The sequence below is a fragment of the Lolium rigidum genome, chromosome 6, assembly GCF_022539505.1.
Source record: "Lolium rigidum isolate FL_2022 chromosome 6, APGP_CSIRO_Lrig_0.1, whole genome shotgun sequence".
NCBI classification, from domain to species: domain Eukaryota; kingdom Viridiplantae; phylum Streptophyta; class Magnoliopsida; order Poales; family Poaceae; genus Lolium; species Lolium rigidum.
In genome coordinates, this window is record NC_061513.1 from 187,652,535 (window position 1) to 187,673,316 (window position 20,782).

General features: G+C 58.0%; 1 protein-coding gene across 1 annotated transcript; it reads left to right on the top strand.

The window, feature by feature from the left end:
* Nucleotides 1–9,626: 9,626 nt before the first annotated feature.
* LOC124667043 (uncharacterized protein K02A2.6-like) lies at nt 9,627–10,355 on the top strand (the record flags this gene model as incomplete). The annotated part of the gene is made up of 1 exon (XM_047204374.1): nt 9,627–10,355. A coding segment is annotated over one exon (729 nt), but the record flags the coding sequence as incomplete, so codon positions are not given.
* Nucleotides 10,356–20,782: the final 10,427 nt, after the last annotated feature.

Here is a 20,782-nt window from a genome sequence, read left to right on the forward strand (position 1 = left end):
GTTTCAGCCGAAAAGTACTCGACGATTATGAAAACTAGGGTTTGTGAACAATGATTCGATGATCTCTTCGTCCCTCGACTCCCCTTTATATAAGAGGCGGAGCCGAGGGTTTCGTTTTGTACAAGTTACAGAGTTCGGGACGGTTTCTAACTCATCCCGCCAGATTACAAACAATACTTCCTATTACAACTCTACTTTCCTTAATATATCTTGGGCTCCCGAATCTTCTTATTCTTCGGATAGTGGGCCTTCAGTAAACCCCGGGTACTATTTCCGGCAGGCCCATTTGGAATGCCTATGTCACTGGCCCTCTGCTCACGCGTGTTCATGCGTCCAGAAATTGTTCTTCTGTACAAGACGTTCCAGAATGAAGCTATCGGTGAACATGCATGATCAGTGGCGCAGCCCCGCACAGCCGGGAGATTGTTCAGGACATGACTGGTTCAGGAACTGCTCTAGAATGAATATCGGCTGTGCATGCATACAAAAAAGTTCTCAAAACCTATTCTCAACGGTGCCCTTGGGACACTTTAGGACTCGTTTACATCTCTCGTATTTCCACTTCTAAGGGCTTTAGGGATGATAGGAGATTTAGTGTTCTCTCAATCTCTTTAATATGTTTTCCTAAAAATACGCTACTAGTATGATGGAGGGTTTTTATTCTAGTAAAAAAAAGGGAAATTTACTGGGATACCTCAGATTACCATATCCAAACCCAGATAAGCAAACCAACTATTGGGGATTTTTGGGATACGGAATAATCACTTAATTCTCCTCGAATACACTAGAAGTAAACAAGCCCTTACGCACGAATTAAATGTTTGTTCGAAAACTTGGTGCCAAGCTACTAGTTCAGCCGTTCATCCTAAGAACGACATATGCTTGTCGCAAGAAGGCCCATAAAGTGACATGGTAGTGGCAAGGAGGAGTTGAAATTTGTCTGGCTCCAAATAAACCTGGTGGAAGCCTTTCTTCACATGTAAAAAACAAGTTTGTTGTAGCACAGCACTGTAGAGGTCATAGGAAGTAGTGAAAGCAAGGACATGAAGGACCACCACAAATCCACACTCCGCTACACTAGTTGTAGAGTACTCCTAGTTACTAGTACTAGCAACATTAGCCGTGGAAGCAAGCAAGCATGCTCATGCAAAACCCAATGAAAGAAAGAGGAGAGGGCGATCAAAAGAAGAGAAGAGTGAAAAGAGGGCCCAGCCCAAAGCCACTGGACCCTGCCCTCATTGCCGCTTGAGAGAGCTGCCACTTTTGCACCGCTGCTACGCACCTACAATCGAAACGCATGCAGGTGAAGATTGGCCAGTTTTAGACTGGTCAAGCATAGCAAGCAGATAATTTTCCCACTCGCTTTGAGCACCTGTCTGTTTGTGCTAAGCAATGCAAAGAACATTTGAAACTAGGTAGGAGTATATCAGTTTGTGCTGTTTCTTCCTTTTTGAAAAATGACACGGGACAAGTTTACAGAGCTCTCTATGTCCATAATGAACCTTTGAAACTAGGTAGCAATTTGAGCTGTTCCTTCCTTTTTCTACAATGAAAAATGAGTGACAGGGGGGCAGGTTTACAGAACTCTGTATGACTGTATCCATAAACAATCCATCGCACGTCAATCTATTATCATCAGTCAACGGGAAAGAAAGTGGAAACTCGGATGCAAAATACTCGAAGCTAAAGGTACGTATGCCCGCCCCTTTAGCATACAAGCATACTCATCCCGTATGCTCTACACACCACACGTACTGCTTTACGGAAAAGCGAAACACATGGCATGAGAGTTTCCTTCTTCCTTGCGCTGCGTGTCCGAGTCCATAGCATGCCTTTCCATGCAAATTTAAAATTTTCGTTTGTTAAATCTCTTCATATCGGCGATTGTTGCGGCTCTGGTACACTGGCTTTTCAGATCTTAGGGTATCTTCAAATGGACGACCGAAACATACCGATCGTTTGCAACCGTGGGGTCGAAAATGCGCCTGCACCCAGACCCAGCGGGCCAACGCATAGTGATCGGGCTGTTCGCGGAGACGCAAACATGGCCCAAATATGCGTCTGCGCGGATGCTTCGCGGTCGCGCCAAGTGACCGCCGTTTCTCACATAGGGACCGCACGCCCAGTGGCACAGACGCCGCTCAATTCCGCCCAGATGCCACTCGCAGACCCAAAAGATCAAACTTGAGCGGCGCTAACACCCCAGCTCCTTGCGATGGACGTTCTCCTCGCTGCAGCCGCTATGAATTTCGAGAAAACCCTCCCAGCCACCGCCCATAACACCCCCCTAGTCACCGCCACAACCCGATGGAGACCGCATCTCCGGCCGGCTCAAAGTGTGCCGCCACCGGAGGCCGCGAAGCAAAGCTGAAGGCGCCAAAGAAGTTGCTACCGAAAGAGGAGAAAGGCATCAAGGCCGCGAAGCGATGGGGCAAGCATAGGAATCTGAAGGAGAGGAAAGATGCGGCTGCGGCCGCACAACAGGCGTAGGTAGCTGCCGAAATGGCCTGGCAGACGCAGATGAAAGCCAACGCCCACGTAGGCCTGCATACTGGCCTCGCAAATGCCATTCTATTCGTCAAGCAAGAGAACATCCTCGCGGTCGCTCTCCGGCCTTGTCAGTGAGATCGGTAAGTTCTCAGTTGCGTCCTGGAACACTTGTACCCTCGCAAGTCCATGCGGCGTCCCGGTTCGCGTCCGACACCGCACCGGTCCAGTTAAACGGGGCTTCAGTTCCAGACCTCAACCGGACGCCAAGAAGCGGTGACTCGTGCCCGGCCGTGACACAAAAGACACGACTGGTCCCGGAGGAGAACATACTGGTGCCCTGCACCCTATTTGAGGAAATTCCACTGACGAGGTTGCTCCTCGGCAATTCCCATGACGAGGGGCTTAGGGTTAGTGGAAGCCTGCATGTTAGCACTAGACATCGGATATCAGACAAGCGGGAGGCGAGATTTACCCAGGTTCGGGGCCCTCGTGGAGGTAATACCCTTACGTCATGCATGTTTGATCTTGATTATGAGTGAAATCGATTACAATGGGGCAGCAGAAGGACTGCATGGTGGTGTCATCGCTGAGAGGCAAGGTGGCTAGGGCTTTGGTGTATGCGTGAGAAGTTGAGAGAGATATTCGGCAGCCCTCTCCTGGCCTTTATATAGGAGGCCAAGTCCTAAGAGTCCTGTCGGGGGGAAGACCCCGGGTAGGGCAATGGACGCAGAGCAACCGGCTGGCCACTGGCCGGCTCGCGGCAAAGGCCGGCTGAGGAGCAGCCGGCTGGCGCCGTGGCCGGCTGGATCTAGGTCCTAGTCGGCCTGGCTACGGCCACCAATGCTGTAGCTGGGCCGGCTTCTACAAGCCATATCCGACTAGGGGTTTGTACCTCAGACCGACTCGAGGCTGGCGAGTCTTGCACCGGAAGGAACCGGGTTGGTGATCCGGGTTCCCAAAGTCCACGCTGACTTCATCCTCCGTAAAGCGCGGGGCACTGTGGAGCAATAGTGCCACGCGCCGGACAGGCCATCATGGCCTACGACGATCCGTACTGGCAACAGTGGCTGATGGCGACAGGGACACCTCCTCTCCATACCGCTGACCTCGGCAGCCGGATGGGACAGGCCATGAGGCCTCAACGGCTCCTGACGTCACTGCCTCGGGAAGGAGCGGAAGCCGGAGCCGGCCAAGCCGGCCATAAACTATAGGGTCTTATATGTAAAGTGCCGGTGCCTATATAAGCCGCACTACCCCCTCTCGTGGAGGGGATCGATCATTCTCACTTCATTCCACCCTTAGCGCTGCCCCGTGAGAGAGACCATCGTCTCCCTTAGCCTCCCGAGAGCAGCCGGACACAGCTCTAGGAGCACCATTGTATTGTGTGATCATCATATACACTCTAGCAGGAGTAGAGGTTTTACCTCCATCGGAGGGCCTCGAACCTGGGTACGTCGCCGTGTCGCTCGTCCCCATACCCGCATCCGGATACCGCCGTGAGATCCCTCAGGAACCACCTTCGATTAGCCACCCTATGGCATATGCCGTGACGATACCACGACATTTGGCGCCCACCGTGGGGCCTTCAGCATCCTCGGCCGGTGTCTTCATCCGGACGGGCCTCACCATCACCACCGGCGAGCGAGTCGCTTCGAGGCTTGATCCGGAGATTCGGCTCCTCGACCGCGCCGGGCGACAACGCTGGCTGCTTCGCCGACCGGCCCTTCCCAGCCGGCGGCAGCGTCATCAGCTTCGGCGGCTTCGACGTCTACGTCGCCACCGTTGCACCACCGCGCTATCCGCGCCAGATCCTGCGCTGCGCAAGCCCTCCCCCTGGAGCAGGCGCCAGCCTCACCACCGCCAGCTCCTGCATCGTGCACGAGGTCATGGCAGCCGGCGACGAGCAGCCCGCCAAGTCCACGCGCGTCCGCGGCCCCGACCTGGAGCGCAACGTCGGCGGGCATGCATCCGCATCAGGCGCAAAGCCGCCACCACCACCATTCCGGCTGGAAGAAGTCCGGGCAAAGCTGAGCACTCCGCTCACCACCGGCGCCGGCGCCGACGCCGCCACCGTCGAGGCGGACCTGGAGGCGCACCGCGTGCTCCTCCTCAAGCGGACCGAGGAGCTGGCTGCCGCTAAGCGCCGTGGGACATCACCCAGCGCGAGTACAACCGCGCCCACGGCCTCACCCCAGGCGGCGACAACCCCAGCCGAGCCGGCCAAATCCGCCGCAGAGGCCGCGACCTAGGCGCCGAGATCGACCTCGACGGCGCAGACGCGCCGGCTCCGTCAATGGAGCTGCCCATCTACAACACCCCCGACAAGAACATGCTCGCGGCCGAAGCCGCCGCAGAGGAGCTGCACCGCCTCGAAGGCGAAGAGTTACGCCGCCAGACTACGCGGGTGACTGAGTTGGTAAAGGCTGCCAACAGGCAGTCGAAAGACCCCAGGTACGCCCAAGACCCTAGAGCTTCTCACGCTCGTGGTGCCGCAGGCAACGCCAGGGACACGGCCGAGTCCATCTCTCCGGCGCCAAGCCGGCGCAACGACTCCCGCGCCACGCACGCGAGCTCAAGCCGGCCGAGCCGCCCGCCAGGCGGCGGCAGCAGCCGCAGCCGGGCCCCCGCAAGCCGGAACCAGGAGCAAGACTCCGAGCCTCGACGCCCACACCGGCTGGCTCCAGAAGCCAGCGGCGCTCGCCAGCCGGCACGTACCCGGCTGGGCCCGCGCGTCGAGCCGACAGACGCCCGAGATCGCCTCGACCGGCTGGTCGAATCCCGCATTGCGGAAGAAGAGGGGCCAGCCGGCCCAAAGTGCTTCGGGCCCCGCATCGCCAACGAGCCCATGATCGACGGCTTCCAGCTCCTGCGCGACACGCCCAAGTACGACGGCACCGCCAAGCCGGAGGACTGGCTGCTGGACTACTCCACCGCAGTCGGTATCGCCCGGGGCAACAAGCGCTGGGCGGTACGTTATTCCCCCTGATGCTGGTCGGCTCCGCCCGCACCTGGCTCAACAACCTGCCAGCCGGCAGCATCAACGGCTGGCTGGATTTCGAAGAGGCCTTCATCAGCAACTTCACCGGCACCTATCGCCGGCCGGGTCGCCCTCAACAGCTTGAGATGTGCAAGCAGGGCCCGGACGAAACAGACCGCGCATACCTGATGTGCTGGTGCGAAATGCGCAACTCCTGCGAGGGTGTGCATGAGATCCAAGCCATCAGCTTCTTCATGGGAGGCTGCTGGCCCAACACCATGCTGTGGCACAAGCTACGCCGCAGCGACCCCAAGTCGATGGCCGCCTTGATGGCCATCGCCGACAAGTACGCGCTGGCTGAGGAAGCCGGCAAGGCGCCGACTGATATTTCACCGGCCCCAGCAAGACGGGACAACAACAAGCCGGCTGAGCACAAGCCGGCCGAGGGCGGCCCGCATGGCAGCCGGCGGGATAACTACCGCGGCAAGCGGCACAGCGACCAGCCGGACCGCCGGGACGGTTCCGCCCATGTGGCAGCCGTGTCGGACCATGCGGCGCCAGGCGGCAGCCGGCGCCAGAAGCAAGACCGGCAGTGGAAGCCGAAGTACACCTTCGAGAAGATGCTCGACTCGCCGTGCAAGTACCACAGCGGCAAGAACCCCTCCAACCACACCACCCGCGACTGCCACTTCATGAAGCGGCTGACAAGCGGTGAACCCCTCCCGCCCCCACCCCCGCCTCCTCCAGCCGGCGGGCCGGGTGGCCAAGGCGGCGCAGAGAACGCCAACCTCGAGCACCACGAGGCTAACCAAGTGCAACATGGCGATATCTGGCCGAAGATGCTACCTACATCATCTTCACCTCCGAGCCCGAGGACAAGACGAGCCAGCAGAGCCGTTCCTCGAGGTCAACGCGGTCATACCGCCGGCCCCCCAGTACCTAAACTGGTCAGAGCAGGCCATCACTTTTGATCGCCGCGACACACCGGCTGTCCTGCCGAAGCCGGGCAGCTACGCCATGGTCCTCGACCCCACCATCGCCACAACCCGATGCAGCGTGCATTTTTCGCGTGTCCTCATCGACGGCGGCAGCAGCATCAACATCCTCTACCGTGACACCGCCCGCAAGCTGGGCATCCAGGAGGCCGAGTTGCGCCCCACCCCCACCGTCTTCCATGGCATCGTGCCAGGCCACTGCTGCTAGCCGATTGGCCGGATCACGCTGGAGGTGATGTTCGGGAAGCCGGATCACTTCCGCACCGAGAGAATCGAGTTCGAGGTGGTGGACCTCGTGAGTCCCTACCACGCGCTCCCGGGCAGGCCGGCCCCGACCAAGTTCATGGCGGTGCCCCACTACGGGTACCCGAAGATGAAGCTGCCTGGCCCTAAAGGGGTCATCACAGTAGCCGGTGACTATCGCCGCTCCATGGACTGCGCCACGCAGAGCTCCAAGATGGCCCAGACGCTGGTCATCGCCACCGAGAAGCAGCTCATCCACGACGCCGTCGCCCTGGCTAAGGCCGCGCAGGCCGACATGCCGGCTGTGGGCAACCCGGCTGGGATGACTCACTTCCAGCCGGCTGACAACACCAAGAAGATCCTGCTGGACCCGGCGCAGCCGGACAAGTACGTCACCATCGGTGCCGGCTTGAGCAGGAAATAGGAAAGCGAGCTCACCAGCTTCCTCCGTGAGAATCGGGACATCTTCGCATGGACTCCAAGAGACATGCCGGGTGTGCCGAGGGAGTTGGCTGAGCACCACCTCCACGTCCGGCCTCGAAGCCAAGCCGGTGAAGCAGCCCCTCGGGCGCTTCGCCGAAGAACGAAGGAAGGCCATCGGTGAAGAAATCGCCCGGATGCCGGCAGCCGGCTTCATCATGGAAGTGCTGCACCCGGACCGGTTGGCGAACCCGGTCCTGGTTTTGAAGAAGAACGGCTCCCGGCGCATGTGTATCGACTACACCAGCCTCAACAAGGCGTGCCCGAAGGACCCCTTCCCCTGCCGCGCATAGATCAAGTTATAGACTCGATCGCCGGCCGTGAACTGTTGTCTTTCCTAGATGCCTATTCAGGCTACCACCGGATTCCTTTGAATCCGGCTGATCAAATAAAGACTTCGTTCATTACCCCGTACGGGGCTTACTGCTACACGACTATGCCGTTCGGCTTGAAAAATGCAGCGCCACCTACCAAAGGTGCATGCGAAATGCTCGCAGGATCAAATCGGCGTAAACGTTCACGCATATGTGGATGATGTCGTTGTAAAGACCAAGGAGACGACTACCCTCCTTGATGACCTGAGAGAAACCTTCACCAATCTGAGAAGATTTCGGATGAAGCTCAACCCGGCCAAGTGCACGTTCGGCGTGCCGTCTGGCCAGCTCCTTGGCTACCTCGTCTCTCAGCGAGGAATCGAAGCCAACCCAGAGAAGATCAGTGCCATTGAAAAGATGGAACTGCCGCAGTGCCTCAAGGACGTCCAGAAATTCACCGGATGCCTGGCCTCCTTGAGCCGCTTCGTCAGCCGGCTGGGAGAGAAGGCACTGCCCTTGTACCAGTTGCTGAAGAAATCGGACAAATTCGTCTGGTCACCGCAGGCGGATGAAGCCTTCCGTGACTTAAAGCGCGTGCTCTCAACCGCGCCCATCCTCGCATCGCCGGCTTCAATGGAGCCGATGCTGTTGTACATCGCGGCCACCAATCGCGTGGTTAGCGTCGTCCTGGTGGTGGAACGCAAGGAAGCCAGCAAGGAAGCCGGCAAGGAGCAGTCGGTCCAGCGCCCAGTCTACTACCTTAGCGAAGTGCTGTCCCAGTCAAAGCAAAACTACCCCCACTACCAGAAGGTCACATATGGCGTATACATGGCGGCCAAGAAGCTCAAGCACTACTTCCAGGAGCACCCCATCAAGGTGGTTGCCACAGCGCCCTTGGCGGAAATCATCGGCAGCAAGGATGCCAACGGCCGGGTTGCCAAGTGGGCCCTGGAGCTAGCCGCCCACACCATCTTCTATGAGCCACGCACAGCCATCAAGTCACAGATCCTCGCGGACTTCTTCGTCGACTGGGCTGAGATGCAATATTTGCCGCCTGTGCCGGATTCCACACATTGGAAGATGCACTTTGACGGCTCGAAGATGCGCAACGGCTTGGGAGCCGGCATCGTCATCACCTCTCCCAAGGGAGACCAATTGGACTACGTCCTGCAGATCCACTTCGCCGCATCCAACAATGTGGCGGAGTATGAAGCGCTCATTCATGGGCTGAAGCTGGCCAAGGAGATTGGCGTGCGTCGCATACTATGCTTCGGCGACTCCGACTTGGTCATACAACAAGCATCTGGCGACTGGGACGCGAAGGACGCCAACATGGCCTCATACCGCTTCCATGTCCAGCAGCTATCCGGCTTCTTCGACGGCTGTGAATTCCACCATGTGCCACGAGCAAACAACGAGGCGGCTGACGCCTTGTCCAAGATTGGCTCAACCCGGCAAGCCATTCCGCCGGGCATCGCCTTGGCGGTCATCAAGAAGCCGTCCATCATACCGTCACCGGATTCGGATTCAATATTCGTGCCGGCTGACCCGGGGGCTTCATCGCCCAAGTCGGGGCTAGCAAGCCGAACCCGCCGGCTACCACGCCGAACCCGGGGACTTCTCAGTCCAACCCGGGGGCTTCATCGCCAAACTCGGGGGCTAGCAAGCCGAACCCGCCGGCTAGCAAGCCGAACCCGGCGACCATGCAGTCGAAACCGGAAGCTCCCACGCAGGAGGCCCTGTTGGTCAGCGTATTCGAGATAAGATGCGTACCTTCATGGGCACAAGAATTCCTCTCCTACCTCACCGACGGTGTGCTGCCCGATGATAGAGTCCAGGCCGGGCAGATTGAGAGAAGGGCCAAGGCCTACACAATCATCAACCACGAGCCGTACAAACGCAGCGTAAGTGGGGTGCTCCAGGCGGTGCGTCGAGCCGGCTGAAGGGATTGAACTCCTACGGGAAATCCATCAGGGTGAGTGCGGCCACCACGCCTCCTCCAGAGCCATAGTGGCCAAAGCCTTCCGGCACGGTTTTTACTGGCCGACCGCGCTCAGAGACGCAGAAGAGCTGGTGAAGAAATGCAACGGCTGCCAACGATTTGCCAAGCAAAAGCACACGCCGGCTTCCGCCTTGAAGACCATCCCCATTACTTGGCCATTTGCCGTATGGGGCTTGGATATGGTGGGCCCATTCAAAACAGCCCGAGGCGGCATGACTCATCTCTTGGTGATGATTGACAAATTCACTAAGTGGATCGAAGCCAAGCCAATCAAAAAGCTGGACGGCTCCACAGCCGTCACATTCCTCAAAGAGATAATCGTGAGATATGGCTACCCGCATAGCATCATCACCGACAATGGCAGCAACTTCGCTGAAGGCATTTTCAAACGCTACTGCGGGGAGATGGGGATCCGGATGGACCTATCGTCCGTGGCGCACCCGGAGACCAACGGCCAAGTGGAGAAGGCAAATGGCTTGATCCTAGCCGGCATCCGGCCCCGGCTGGTGGAGCCGCTTGAGCGCTCAGCCGGCTGCTGGATTGAAGAGCTGCCCAGCGTGCTGTGGAGCCTGCGCACAACACCAAACCGCTCAGTCGGCTTCACACCCTTCTTCCTCGTATACGGGGCCGAAGCCGTCCTGCCAACCGACATCGAGCACGACGCGCCAAGAATCAAGCTCTACACAGAAGCTGAAGCCAAAGAAGCTCGTGAAGATGGAGTCGACCTGGTGGAAGAGGTCCGGCTGATGGCCGAATCCAGGTCAACCATATACCAGCAAAGCCTCCGACGCTATCACAGCCGGAAGGTCCAGTCCTTAGCATTCCGAGAAGGAGACCTAGTGCTCCGGCTGATCCAACGGACAGCCGGACAGCATAAACTGTCATCCCCATGGGAGGGTCCCTTCATCGTGAGCAAGGCAGTAGGCAATGACTCCTACTATCTCATAGATGCCCAAGAGGCCAAAAAGAACAAGGCAAGCAAAACTGACGAGGAGACCAAACGTCCCTGGAATGTCAGGTTGCTTCGACCATTTTATACTTGAGAGCAGGAATGTATGTATCCCTTGTATCCCTTTTGTAAGCTATGAAAAAGCATCCGCCGAGAGCGCCGTTTCCGACAAGTTTTTCGTATACTCTACTTCGTTTCGCCAATTGGCTTGAACCCTCTCATGCGGCCGGCTCAGTAACGTGATCCGGTTTCCGACAGCCGGCTTCCGATCCAGCTACAGACCGCAACCCGGCTGTCCGGCTGGCGGGAGTAAGGCCTAGGGAGCCGGCACGCGAAAACGACCAAGGGAAAGAGTAAAAGCGAGTTGACTTGCAACTTTTCATAAAAGTGCCGGATTGCCGAATTCAGCTCGTTCGACCGAAGTACCGTCGGCCTCCTCAGCGGCCCGCTCTTGATCCGGCGACGGATCGCAAGTCGGACGTACGACCGGCAAGAGCACAGCCAAAGAGTGGGGCGGATGGGAAAAAGCGAACAAGTCGAAAGAAAGCAACTCGGCACACAAATGATTAACAAACACATTAAAATGTGACCTAATAAAAGGATAATAATATTGTCTTACATATGCACCCGGCATCCCGGGGATTTAATAAATTGTCTTGGCAAAAGCAACAACTAAAAGACAGGTAAATCAAGGACCAGCTGGAGGAGCATCAGAGGGGCCGGCTGCCGGATCGTCTTCGGGCGCGTCTTCCGCCTCCTCATCTTCCATCTCGTACTCCTCATCAGACTGAGGGTTCGGGTCCGCGACGAAGAGGCTTTTGTCGACGAAGTCGGCGATGGCGCTGGCTCGGGCAAGCCGGGCGGTCTTGTGTTCGGCCGGGAGCTTATCCTCCACGCCGGCTCGCCGATACTCGAGCTGCTCCAGGTCCACCTCGTTGTACCAGGAGAGGACAAAGGACAGCGCCATGTTGGCACCAGCGCGCGTAGCAGACTCCTTCCAGTCGAGGAAGCGATCCGGCGCCCGCTCCATCAAAGAGGTGAGGTTGGAGATATCTTGCGGCACCGCCTCCCCGGGCCACAGCATCGGGACCAGCTCCTCAGCCGCCTTCCGGAGCTCCCAGCCAAGCTTGGTGATGGGCTCGACGCGGGCAGACATGGATGCCATGTAGTCCTCCATGGTGAAGTACTCCGAGCTACCCTCGCCGCCGCCCGCCTCCCGGACTCGCGCGCAACGCCAACGGCTGCCAAGGCCGCGTCCTGCGTTTCCGGGAAGGCCGCTGCAAGAAAAAGCATGTCGAAGCCATCAAAGCCGAAATAAGCTGAAAAATGCAAATTTTCGAAGTCCTAAGTAAGATCGGCGGCAGCCGGCACGAGCCGACCGCCCCCAGCCCGAAGATGGAGATTTCGAAGGATAAAGAAAAAGCTCGGCGGCAGCCGGTAAGAACCGACCGCCCCCAGCCCGAAGATGGAGATAGCGAAAAAGATAAAAGTTTCGCCGACGGCTACCAACCTAGGCCGGCAGCCGACGACCGAAAGCCGGCAAAGGGAAGGGAACATAGAGGCACTCACCCGACAAGCCACGATCAAGCGCGCCAATCTCGTCCGTCCGGCCGCTTGGCAGTAGCCGTCAGCTCCGTGGACTTGGTGGTGACCTCCTCCTGAAGCGCAAGCCGCTGCTTCTCCACCTCGGTCAGCCGCCGGCTCAGATCCTCCACCTTCTCCTTCTCCGCCGTCCTAAGGGAGGCGAGCTCAGTGAGATGGTTCTCGCTCCAGCTTGCGCAGCCGCGTCAACTCCCCCTCGGCCACCTTGAGCTTGGCGGCTGCAGATCGGCCCGCCTCCTCGCTCTTGGCGCACTGGGCGCGAGCAGCCCGGAGATCCGCCTCCAGCCGCGGGACCTTGGCGGCCTCAACTGCGAGACAGCCGAAAAGAAACTTCAGCCAACGAAAACTAAAAAGAAAGAAGACATCGAGTCGGAAGAAGCAAGATCTTACCCTTGACGGCCTCCAGCTCACGAGCCAAGCCGGCCCGGTCCAGCTTGGCCTTGTGGTAGTGGATCACGGCGCGGTTGTACAGATTGGTGCGCCAGTCCGCCACAGCCTAAGAAAAAAAAAGAAAAATCAGTATGCTAGGCGAAACCCGGACCGGCTCCAAGCAGCCGGCCCATGCCTCGGAGGGCTACCAGGATGATAACCAAATAAAAAAACAGATGAAGCTTACCTTACTGGCTTCCTCCACCTTGGCGAGGTTGGCCGCGGCCTCGGCAGCTCTAGCCTTGAGATTGGCCTGCAGGCTGGAGAAGAACATCTCCACCGATGCTTGACCGGGGTTCCCCTCCCGGCTGGTCACCTCATAGGAGTCGGCGCGGAGCCACGCCTGCTCCATAGTGCCAGCCGAGCCAAGGCTGGAGTCGGAGGCGGACGGCACATGCAGCAGCAGAGCGCCCTTAGCCACGTGCAGGCCCTGCTGCGGCGCCGATGGGGCTTCCGTCCTCACCAGCGCGCGCGAGTTGGCGCCCTCCGTGCGCGCCGGCTCATCCCTTGCCGGCTCCTGCCTGGCCGGCTCCCCCGTCGTCGGCTCCGGTGGTGGCGGCGCTCTGGGCGAAGCAGATGGCCCGGGCCGGCGCAGCCATCTCCGGCGCCTGAGGTGCCCCCTCCGGACTTTCATCCAGCACCACCACACTCGGCCTGGCTCCGGCTCCGGTCGCGGGCGGCGCAGTCCTGCCAGCTCCGGCTCCGGTCGCGGGCGGTGCAGCACCGCCGGCTCCGGCTCCGATCGAAGGCGGCATGCCCCGGCCGGCCCCAGCGGCTGGGTCCAGAAGCCGAGACCGGCGCGGGAACATGTCGTCCAGCGTCGGCTGGCGCGTCGGCTCAACCCGCGTGCCGCGATCAGGCGCTGAGGCCAGCGGCACGGCGAAGGAAGGCGCCCCGCGGGAGGCGGAGTACCCGCAGGCGGCGGCGGCGTAGGTGCGCGCGATGGAGGCTGCGGCGTCGACTCCCTCCTCTGTCGAGGAAGTGGCGACACGACGCGCGGAGTCTGCCGGGAGCCGCTGCCCTGGGCAAACTTGATGGGAGCCCTAGCCGAACAGATAAGGAAAAGATAAGCACAAAGAGTAAGGAAAGAAAAGGAATCAAACAAAAGAGAAAAGAGAACTCACCCGGCCTGCTCCGGAACCTTCTTCACCTGCAGCCGGCGGAGCTTCTTCGCCTTCGCCTCCAAGGCGGCAGTAGAGCGGAGGTCGCCGGCTCACTTCTTCCCCTTGGGCGCCGAAGTCGCCGTGGTGCTTGGCGGCCTCGCGTGCAGGGGTGCGGCGGGCAGTGGCCCCGTGGCGGACGTCGCCGGCTCCTCGTCCTCCTGCTGCTCCGGTGAAGGGGGCGGATTGTGCTCCCCCTGGCCGCCTAGGTCAGGCGCCTGCAGCAGGTCGTCGTCGCCAGCCTGGTCGCCGGCTTGGTCAGCCGGATCGGCGTGATCCGGCGCCCATCTCTTTGTCGCCGGGTCGCCATCCTCGACGTTTTGGCGGTCGAAGAGCTAGAAAAAACAGAACATGAGCAAACAACAAGCCGGAAGTCGGCGGAAGAAAAAGGAAGTCGGCCTCGCAGCCTCAAGCCGGAAGTCGGCGGAGACACAAAACTTACCAGCTCGGGCGGGTGGTCCCTGTCACGGGGCGCCAGCCCGTAGTTCCACTCCTCAGGCATGTTCGCCTTGGTGATGTTGTTCACCCGGTGGGCGACCTGGGCCTTGGAGAGCAGCGCCTTGGACGTCCGGTTCGGATCGAACCGGCCGGACATATGCCCGATTTTGTGGGTGCGCATCTGGAGCGGCAGCACCCGGCGCTCGGCGATGGTGCAGAGGAGGTCCTCGGCGGTCAGCCCGTTCGCGACGGCCGCCCCCAGGAAGTCCCAGAGCTGGTTCACCTCAGCATCCGGATCCGTCGTGCGGGCGTTGTAGCTCCAGTTGATCCGGCCGACTGGAGGAACCGGGTTGAACTCCGGAAGGTTGATCCGGTCGACGAGCTGGCCCTCGTTGCGCACGTAGAAGAACGACATCTGCCAATTCTTCACCGAGTCAACGGTTGGAATCTTGGGGAAAGGCGTACCGGGCCGAGTGTAGATCGAGGCGGCGCCGCAGGCCCGCAGGCGGCCATCAGTAGTTTACGCCTTCAGGTAGAACAGCCGGCTCCAGAAGTCGATGTCCGGCCACAAGCCGGTGTAGGCCTCCATGAATGCCACATAGCAGCTGAGGAGGATGCAGGCGTTGGCCGGCAGGTGGTGCGGCTGCAGGCCGAAGTTATCAAGGAACTGGCGGAAGAAGGTGGAAGCCGGCAGGCCCAGCCCGCGATCGAGGTGCGCGCCGAAGACGACGCGCTCGCCGGGCTGCGGCACGGGCTCCGTCTCCCCGCCGGGCGCCCGCGTGACCACCGACGACGGGATCCGGCGGAGGCGTACCAGCCGCTCGATGTCTTCCTCCCGCATGTACGAGCCCCTGCACGATCCGCTGGCGGAGGCCATCGTCGAGGAAGAAGAAGAAGATGACCACGAGAGGCGAAAGGGCGAAGAAGAGCCTTGCGACGGCGGCGGCGACGACGGCGGCTGAGGACGCTCCGTTGAAACGCGGGGCCCCGTGGCGCCGGCTCGACGGAGTAGCGGCGGCGGATCGGCGGAGATTCGCTCGCCGGAGTTCGCCAGCGGGAGGCGTTCGCCGGAGCGGCAACGAGCTCGAGCGTGAAGAAGAGAGCGAGAAGAGCAGGGGCGCGAGGAAGACGAAGTGAAGCAAGTGGCCGCCTCGGTACCCTCCCCCGCGGCATTTATAGCCGACCGCGGCGGGCGGTTAGCCTCCAAGTGGCGATCGTGGCCACGTCGCCCGGATCTTCTGCGCATTAACTTCCCCCACGACCGCTGCCGTTACTAGAAACCGCCACACCACGTCGCCCACGACCGCATCAAATCCGGAGGGGACATTGATGTGACCAGACGAACCGGCGGCAGAGCCCAGGCGTCAGACCAGTCAAGTCAGGTGCGGAACCCGAGGCGGCGGAGACTCCGGCGCGCCGCAAGCCGGAGTCGGACAATAAGTTCAACTCGGACCAAAAGTCATCAGCGAGGCGGAGACACCGTCAAAACTTGCGAGAGCGCAAAAGCTGCATAAGTGTAAATAGCGGCCGGCTAGAAGCAGCCGGCAAGAACGAGCCGGATGAGGGCGCAGCCGGCTGAATGGAAATTCTCAGTCGGCCCCTCCAAGGGCCGCCAAGTATATTCGAGAAGCCGGAAAACCTGCCTAGGTCCTTCTAAACGCAGGACCTTGCCAGCTTCGGGGGCTAATGTCGGGGGAAGACCCCGGGTAGGGCAATGGACGCGAGCAACCGGCTGGCCACCGGCCGGCTCGCGGCAAAGGCCGGCCGAGGAGCAGCCGGCCGGCGCCGTGGCCGGCTGGTCCGGAAGCCGGCCGGCTCTAGGTCCTAGTCGGCCCGGCTACGGCCGCCAATGCCGTAGCCGGGCCGGCTTCTACAAGCCATATCCGACTAGGGGTTTGTACCTCAGACCGACTCGAGGCTGGCGAGTCTTGCACTGGAAGGAACCGGGTTGGTGATCCGGGTTCCCAAAGTCCACGCTGACTTCATCCTCCGTAAAGCGCGGGGCACTGTGGAGCAATAGTGCCACGCGCCGGACAGGCCATCATGGCCTATGACGATCCGTACTGGCAACAGTGGCTGATGGCGACAGGGACACCTCCTCTCCATACCGCTGACCTCGGCAGCCGGATGGGACAGGCCATGAGGCCTCAACGGCTCCTGACGTCACTGCCTCGGGAAGGAGCGGAAGCCGGAGCCGGCCAAGCCGGCCGCAGAACTATAGGGTCTTATATGTAAAGTGTCGGTGCCTATATAAGCCGCACTACCCCCTCTCGTGGAGGGGATCGATCATTCTCACTTCATTCCACCCTTAGCGCTGCCCCGTGAGAGAGACCATCGTCTCCCTTAGCCTCCCAGGAGCAGCCGGACACAGCTCTAGGAGCACCATTGTATTGTGTGATCATCATATACACTCTAGCAGGAGTAGAGGTTTTACCTCCATCGGAGGGCCTCGAACCTGGGTACGTCGCCGTGTCGCTCGTCCCCATACCCGCATCCGGATACCGCCGTGAGATCCCTCAGGAACCACCTTCGATTAGCCACCCTATGGCATATGCCGTGACGATACCACGACAAGTCCTGCTCGGATTCGGTTACAATACGGACATATCTCGTCTAATCTTTCCATACTTGGATCTTTCCTTGCCCTGTACTTAAAGAAATCGTCTCCTTCCATCTATTCACCACACAACCACGTCCTGGACCTCCTTGGGTTGCGGTGCTCTAGATGGGCCCTTGTTGGGCCAGACGAGGTAGGGCAATGTCGAGTACCTGACGGGTAATGCCCACATAAGTAGCCCCCGAGTGACTGGCTTAAGCGAAGCTTCGGGTAGGGACTGAAGTTGACACCAGCCGATACTTTCCAATCTATTGTGTCTTCAAGAGATACAAGCTTGGTAATCGCCGAAGAGTTGAGTATGCGTAAGGGATGGAGTAACAAGCCCAGATTTACTCGATAAATCTAGACTGATTAACTGCCAAAGCAGAACATCGTTACCCTACACATATTCGAGTCCTCGGGCTCAAACCCGGACCATTGGAACCTTCGAGTCCGTCAAAAAGTTTAGAACCTTCGGGTCATTCGAAGTAAGAGCTAGAACCTTCAGGTTCGTTTTTCCCTTGAACGTGAAAGTTGGAACTGCTAAGTTTTTTTATTGTCGACGAGGCTTCAATCATTTTTATCGGGTGCGCGACCAGTGCTCCCGATGGGAGTAGCCCCCGAGCATGTGGATGACTATGCAATAGTCATGTATAGGCTGTAAACAGCTGAGTCGAATACCGCGGGTTTCTTCGGGTTCTGAAATATATTCGGGTGCTCCACAATGGGGGGAGCCAACACTTTTGATGATGTCACCACCGACGTGGCAACTGCTGCGGTGCAACTAATGGGACATGACCTGGTGGGCCCGACCCACGTTTGGGCCATCAGTTTGGAAAATAACGGACGTTGCGCGTTGAACGAGGAGTTTCCTTGATCCTCATGCGTGGTGGAGGTAGTGGGCCGCCTTTTTCTCTCCTCTTGCGACACGTGTAGGGTCAGATTTCTTCCCATTTTTAGCGGCACAGATCTAACGTCCATATTGAGGGCCAGAGCCCTTTATAAGCAAAAATAGGGGGTCAATTTATCCCTTCTCCGCTCATTCCTTCATCTTCTTCCTTCTAATCTCTGTTCCCCATTGCCACCACACCGGAGCTCCCAGAGTAGTGAGAGGAACAACCTCCGGTGCCATGGGGAAGAAGAAGGTCGATGCATCGTCCAGCGCCACCGCACCAAGGTCTTCCACTGCCACGGATGCCACCGCTGCCAGGGCCCTCCAATGTGATTGGACGCGGTCACCATGACGAAGCGCTAAGAGAACAAGATGCGCCGCCTCGGGCTGATCTCCAACAATGAGAAGGACATCAAGTTCCTAGGTGCGGAATCTCGCACCAAGCCTCTTGCCAGGTTTGTAGTGATGTTTGATGCATTCTTGTACCATGGGCTCTCTCTTACATCCCACGAGTTTCTTCATGGCCTTCTCTTTTCCTACGACATCCAGCTCTGGCAGCTAACGCGAAACTCTATTCTGCACCTCGCTATTTTCATCACCATCTGCGAGAGCTTTCTCAGCATCGACCCACACTGGGGCTTGTGGAAGAAGATTTTCTTCGTCAAGCGCCATTGCGGGAACAGTGGTCCTTATGTCGTGGGAGGGGTCGGCTTCGTCATCCGTAAGAAGGCAAAGTACTTCAACTTCCCGATGACAGAATCAGTCCAAGGTTAGAGGCAGAAGTGGGTCTACCTCAGGGACTAACAGGCTTCAAACCACCGCTCCGACTTGCCGAAGTTTTCAGATGTTCTGGAGGCGAAGCCGAATAAATCTTGGAGGAACATCCTGACTGCCGAAGATAAGCCAGCAGCAGATGAGTTGTACGAGAGGGTCCTGGAGCTGAAGAACTCCGGAGACCAGACGATGCTCGGCACCGAGGCCCTATTCCTGAACGCTGCATCCAGTCCATGATGTCCAGGGGCCACCCGATGTGGCTCTATATACTGGCCCCAAGGATTCGACCCGAATTAGCGCAGCTGATCTTTCGGACAAGGAGCTCTTGGATTAGGTCAGGCGCTTGACTCTCTTTAGTCAAGAAGACACCATACCAACAGAATCCTTTGTGGATCCCTACGACGCTCATCACTTGCCAGCTGAGGTACTCCTATTGTCTTCACATTCCATACTCGATAGGGACTTCGTACCCAATGCATTTCTTAACTTCGGATTTCCCGTGGCTTGGCAGGGCCTCACTGTTGCGAGGTGCTATCGTCCTTCATCACTACAAGAAAAGCCTCGACGAGATCATAGTCTTAGCCTTCGTCACCCCTTTGTAACCCGGGATAATTTCGATAATCAAGATCGGACAAGCGGGAAGTAAGGGTTTTACCCTCATCGAGGGCCGCGAACCTCGAGTAAATCTCTCTCCCCGTTTGTTTGGTATCTCGATGTCTCGTGTCATCCTGTCGGGACTCCGTCAGCCCTAAGCCCCAAAAGGTGGGCGTTGCTTCTAGGAGCACCCTACTCGTCAATTGGTGTCGTCCGTGGGGGGCCCCGTCGGCACAGGGCATGTCATCGGCACCGGCTACATCGTAAGTGCTTTGTGCCGACTACATTAACACCTTCAGCGTCCAAGAAACTCAGTTTGTTGCGGTTCTTTCGAGTTCACTCCGCGCGCCGAAGCATCACGTCCCGGTCTCTTCGGAATTGCATAGCGGGAGAATGGATGCAACCTTCCGCAGGTGTCCACTTCCATCATCGGTTCCGGAAGGATTTCTTCGACTTCCAAGTCTCCGCCTACGCCAAGCCAAGGACTTCGGCTCCGCATACCATTGTCCCACCAACAACCTCAGCGTGGGCACGCACAGAGGAACGACAACGGGAGTCAAGCGAAGGATTTCCGTACAACGCAGAAGAGCAACGAAAAGAGGCGAAGGCATGTCCTCCCAAGCAGGAAGAAGAACGAGCCGCGAGTCGCCTCCACTAGTGTGGTAAAAGGATGCGATAGCACGCAACCGAAGCAAGAATCGCAACCAGTACACCTTATTTAATCGGCCAGCGGAAGCAGGCTAGTCGCGCCATGTGTATGTGCACTCTTATGTCGACCCAAAGGATATATACATCGAAGGCCACTACATTTACTCAAAGAATCGTCGGCGGTCTCTGGACATTCAGAAGTAGTGGGAAGGGCCGAGGTTTGATTCAGGCAAAAGCTCATCTCGAGCGCAAGGAAGAACATCGACTTACAATTACCCTCGGCAACAACACTATGTCCTGAGACGAAGATATCTACACTAACCGGCAAGTTTGCCCTCGCATCTCGAGGACAAGTGAACATGATTCACAAGAGTAGCTTGTCGAAGAGGGAGGCTAAGAAGTTTTCACGAGAAATTAAATTCTGCGCGAGGTGGCTATGGCAGAAAGTGCCCGATTATATCACTATCGGATCAAAACTTCCGGTGCTCGGGGCAAAGAAAGGCATTCTCACCCCGATAGCCGTTCCAAGGCCCGGTCCACGCCGTCCCAGTCCTTGAAGCAACGGATCGTAGGATACAATATGAGCAAAGTGTTCATGGATGGAGGAAGTGCCCTAAACCTTTGTTTGCAAGTACAATGAAAGCAATGGGATTATCAGTCGATATGTTAAAAGAATCTGACACTGGTTTCCATGGATCATCCCAACGCGATCCGCTTATCCCCTCAGAAAAATTTCATTGGATGTTGTCTTCAAGACACCCATGAATCTCAGGAAGGAGAAGCTCGAGTTCGAGGTAGTGATTGGGAATCGCGTATATACCACACCAATCTAGACAAAGCCGCATTCGGCCAAGTTCATGGCAAGATCATTATGCATATTTAAAGCTGAAATGCCAGCAATAATGGGACAAGAATAACTGTTCACGGGAGTTTTTCTTTGTTCTGATAACTCGCGGTAGAGATTTCCGTGAAGATCGCGTCAAAGTTTGGAGTCGTGAAAACTTAATGCACTTGACGTGGTCACCGATCATACATAGCCACCCTTGGGCCGAAAATCGGAACGCAAAATACGACGAGTTTGACGTTACCAAGGAAGCCAAGAAGCATCAAGTGCACCCCTCCCATCCAAAGAAAACAACACATCGCGCATCCTACCGCCGCATAGGAGCACGCTCATCGAGTTCCTCCGTGAGCGCTGG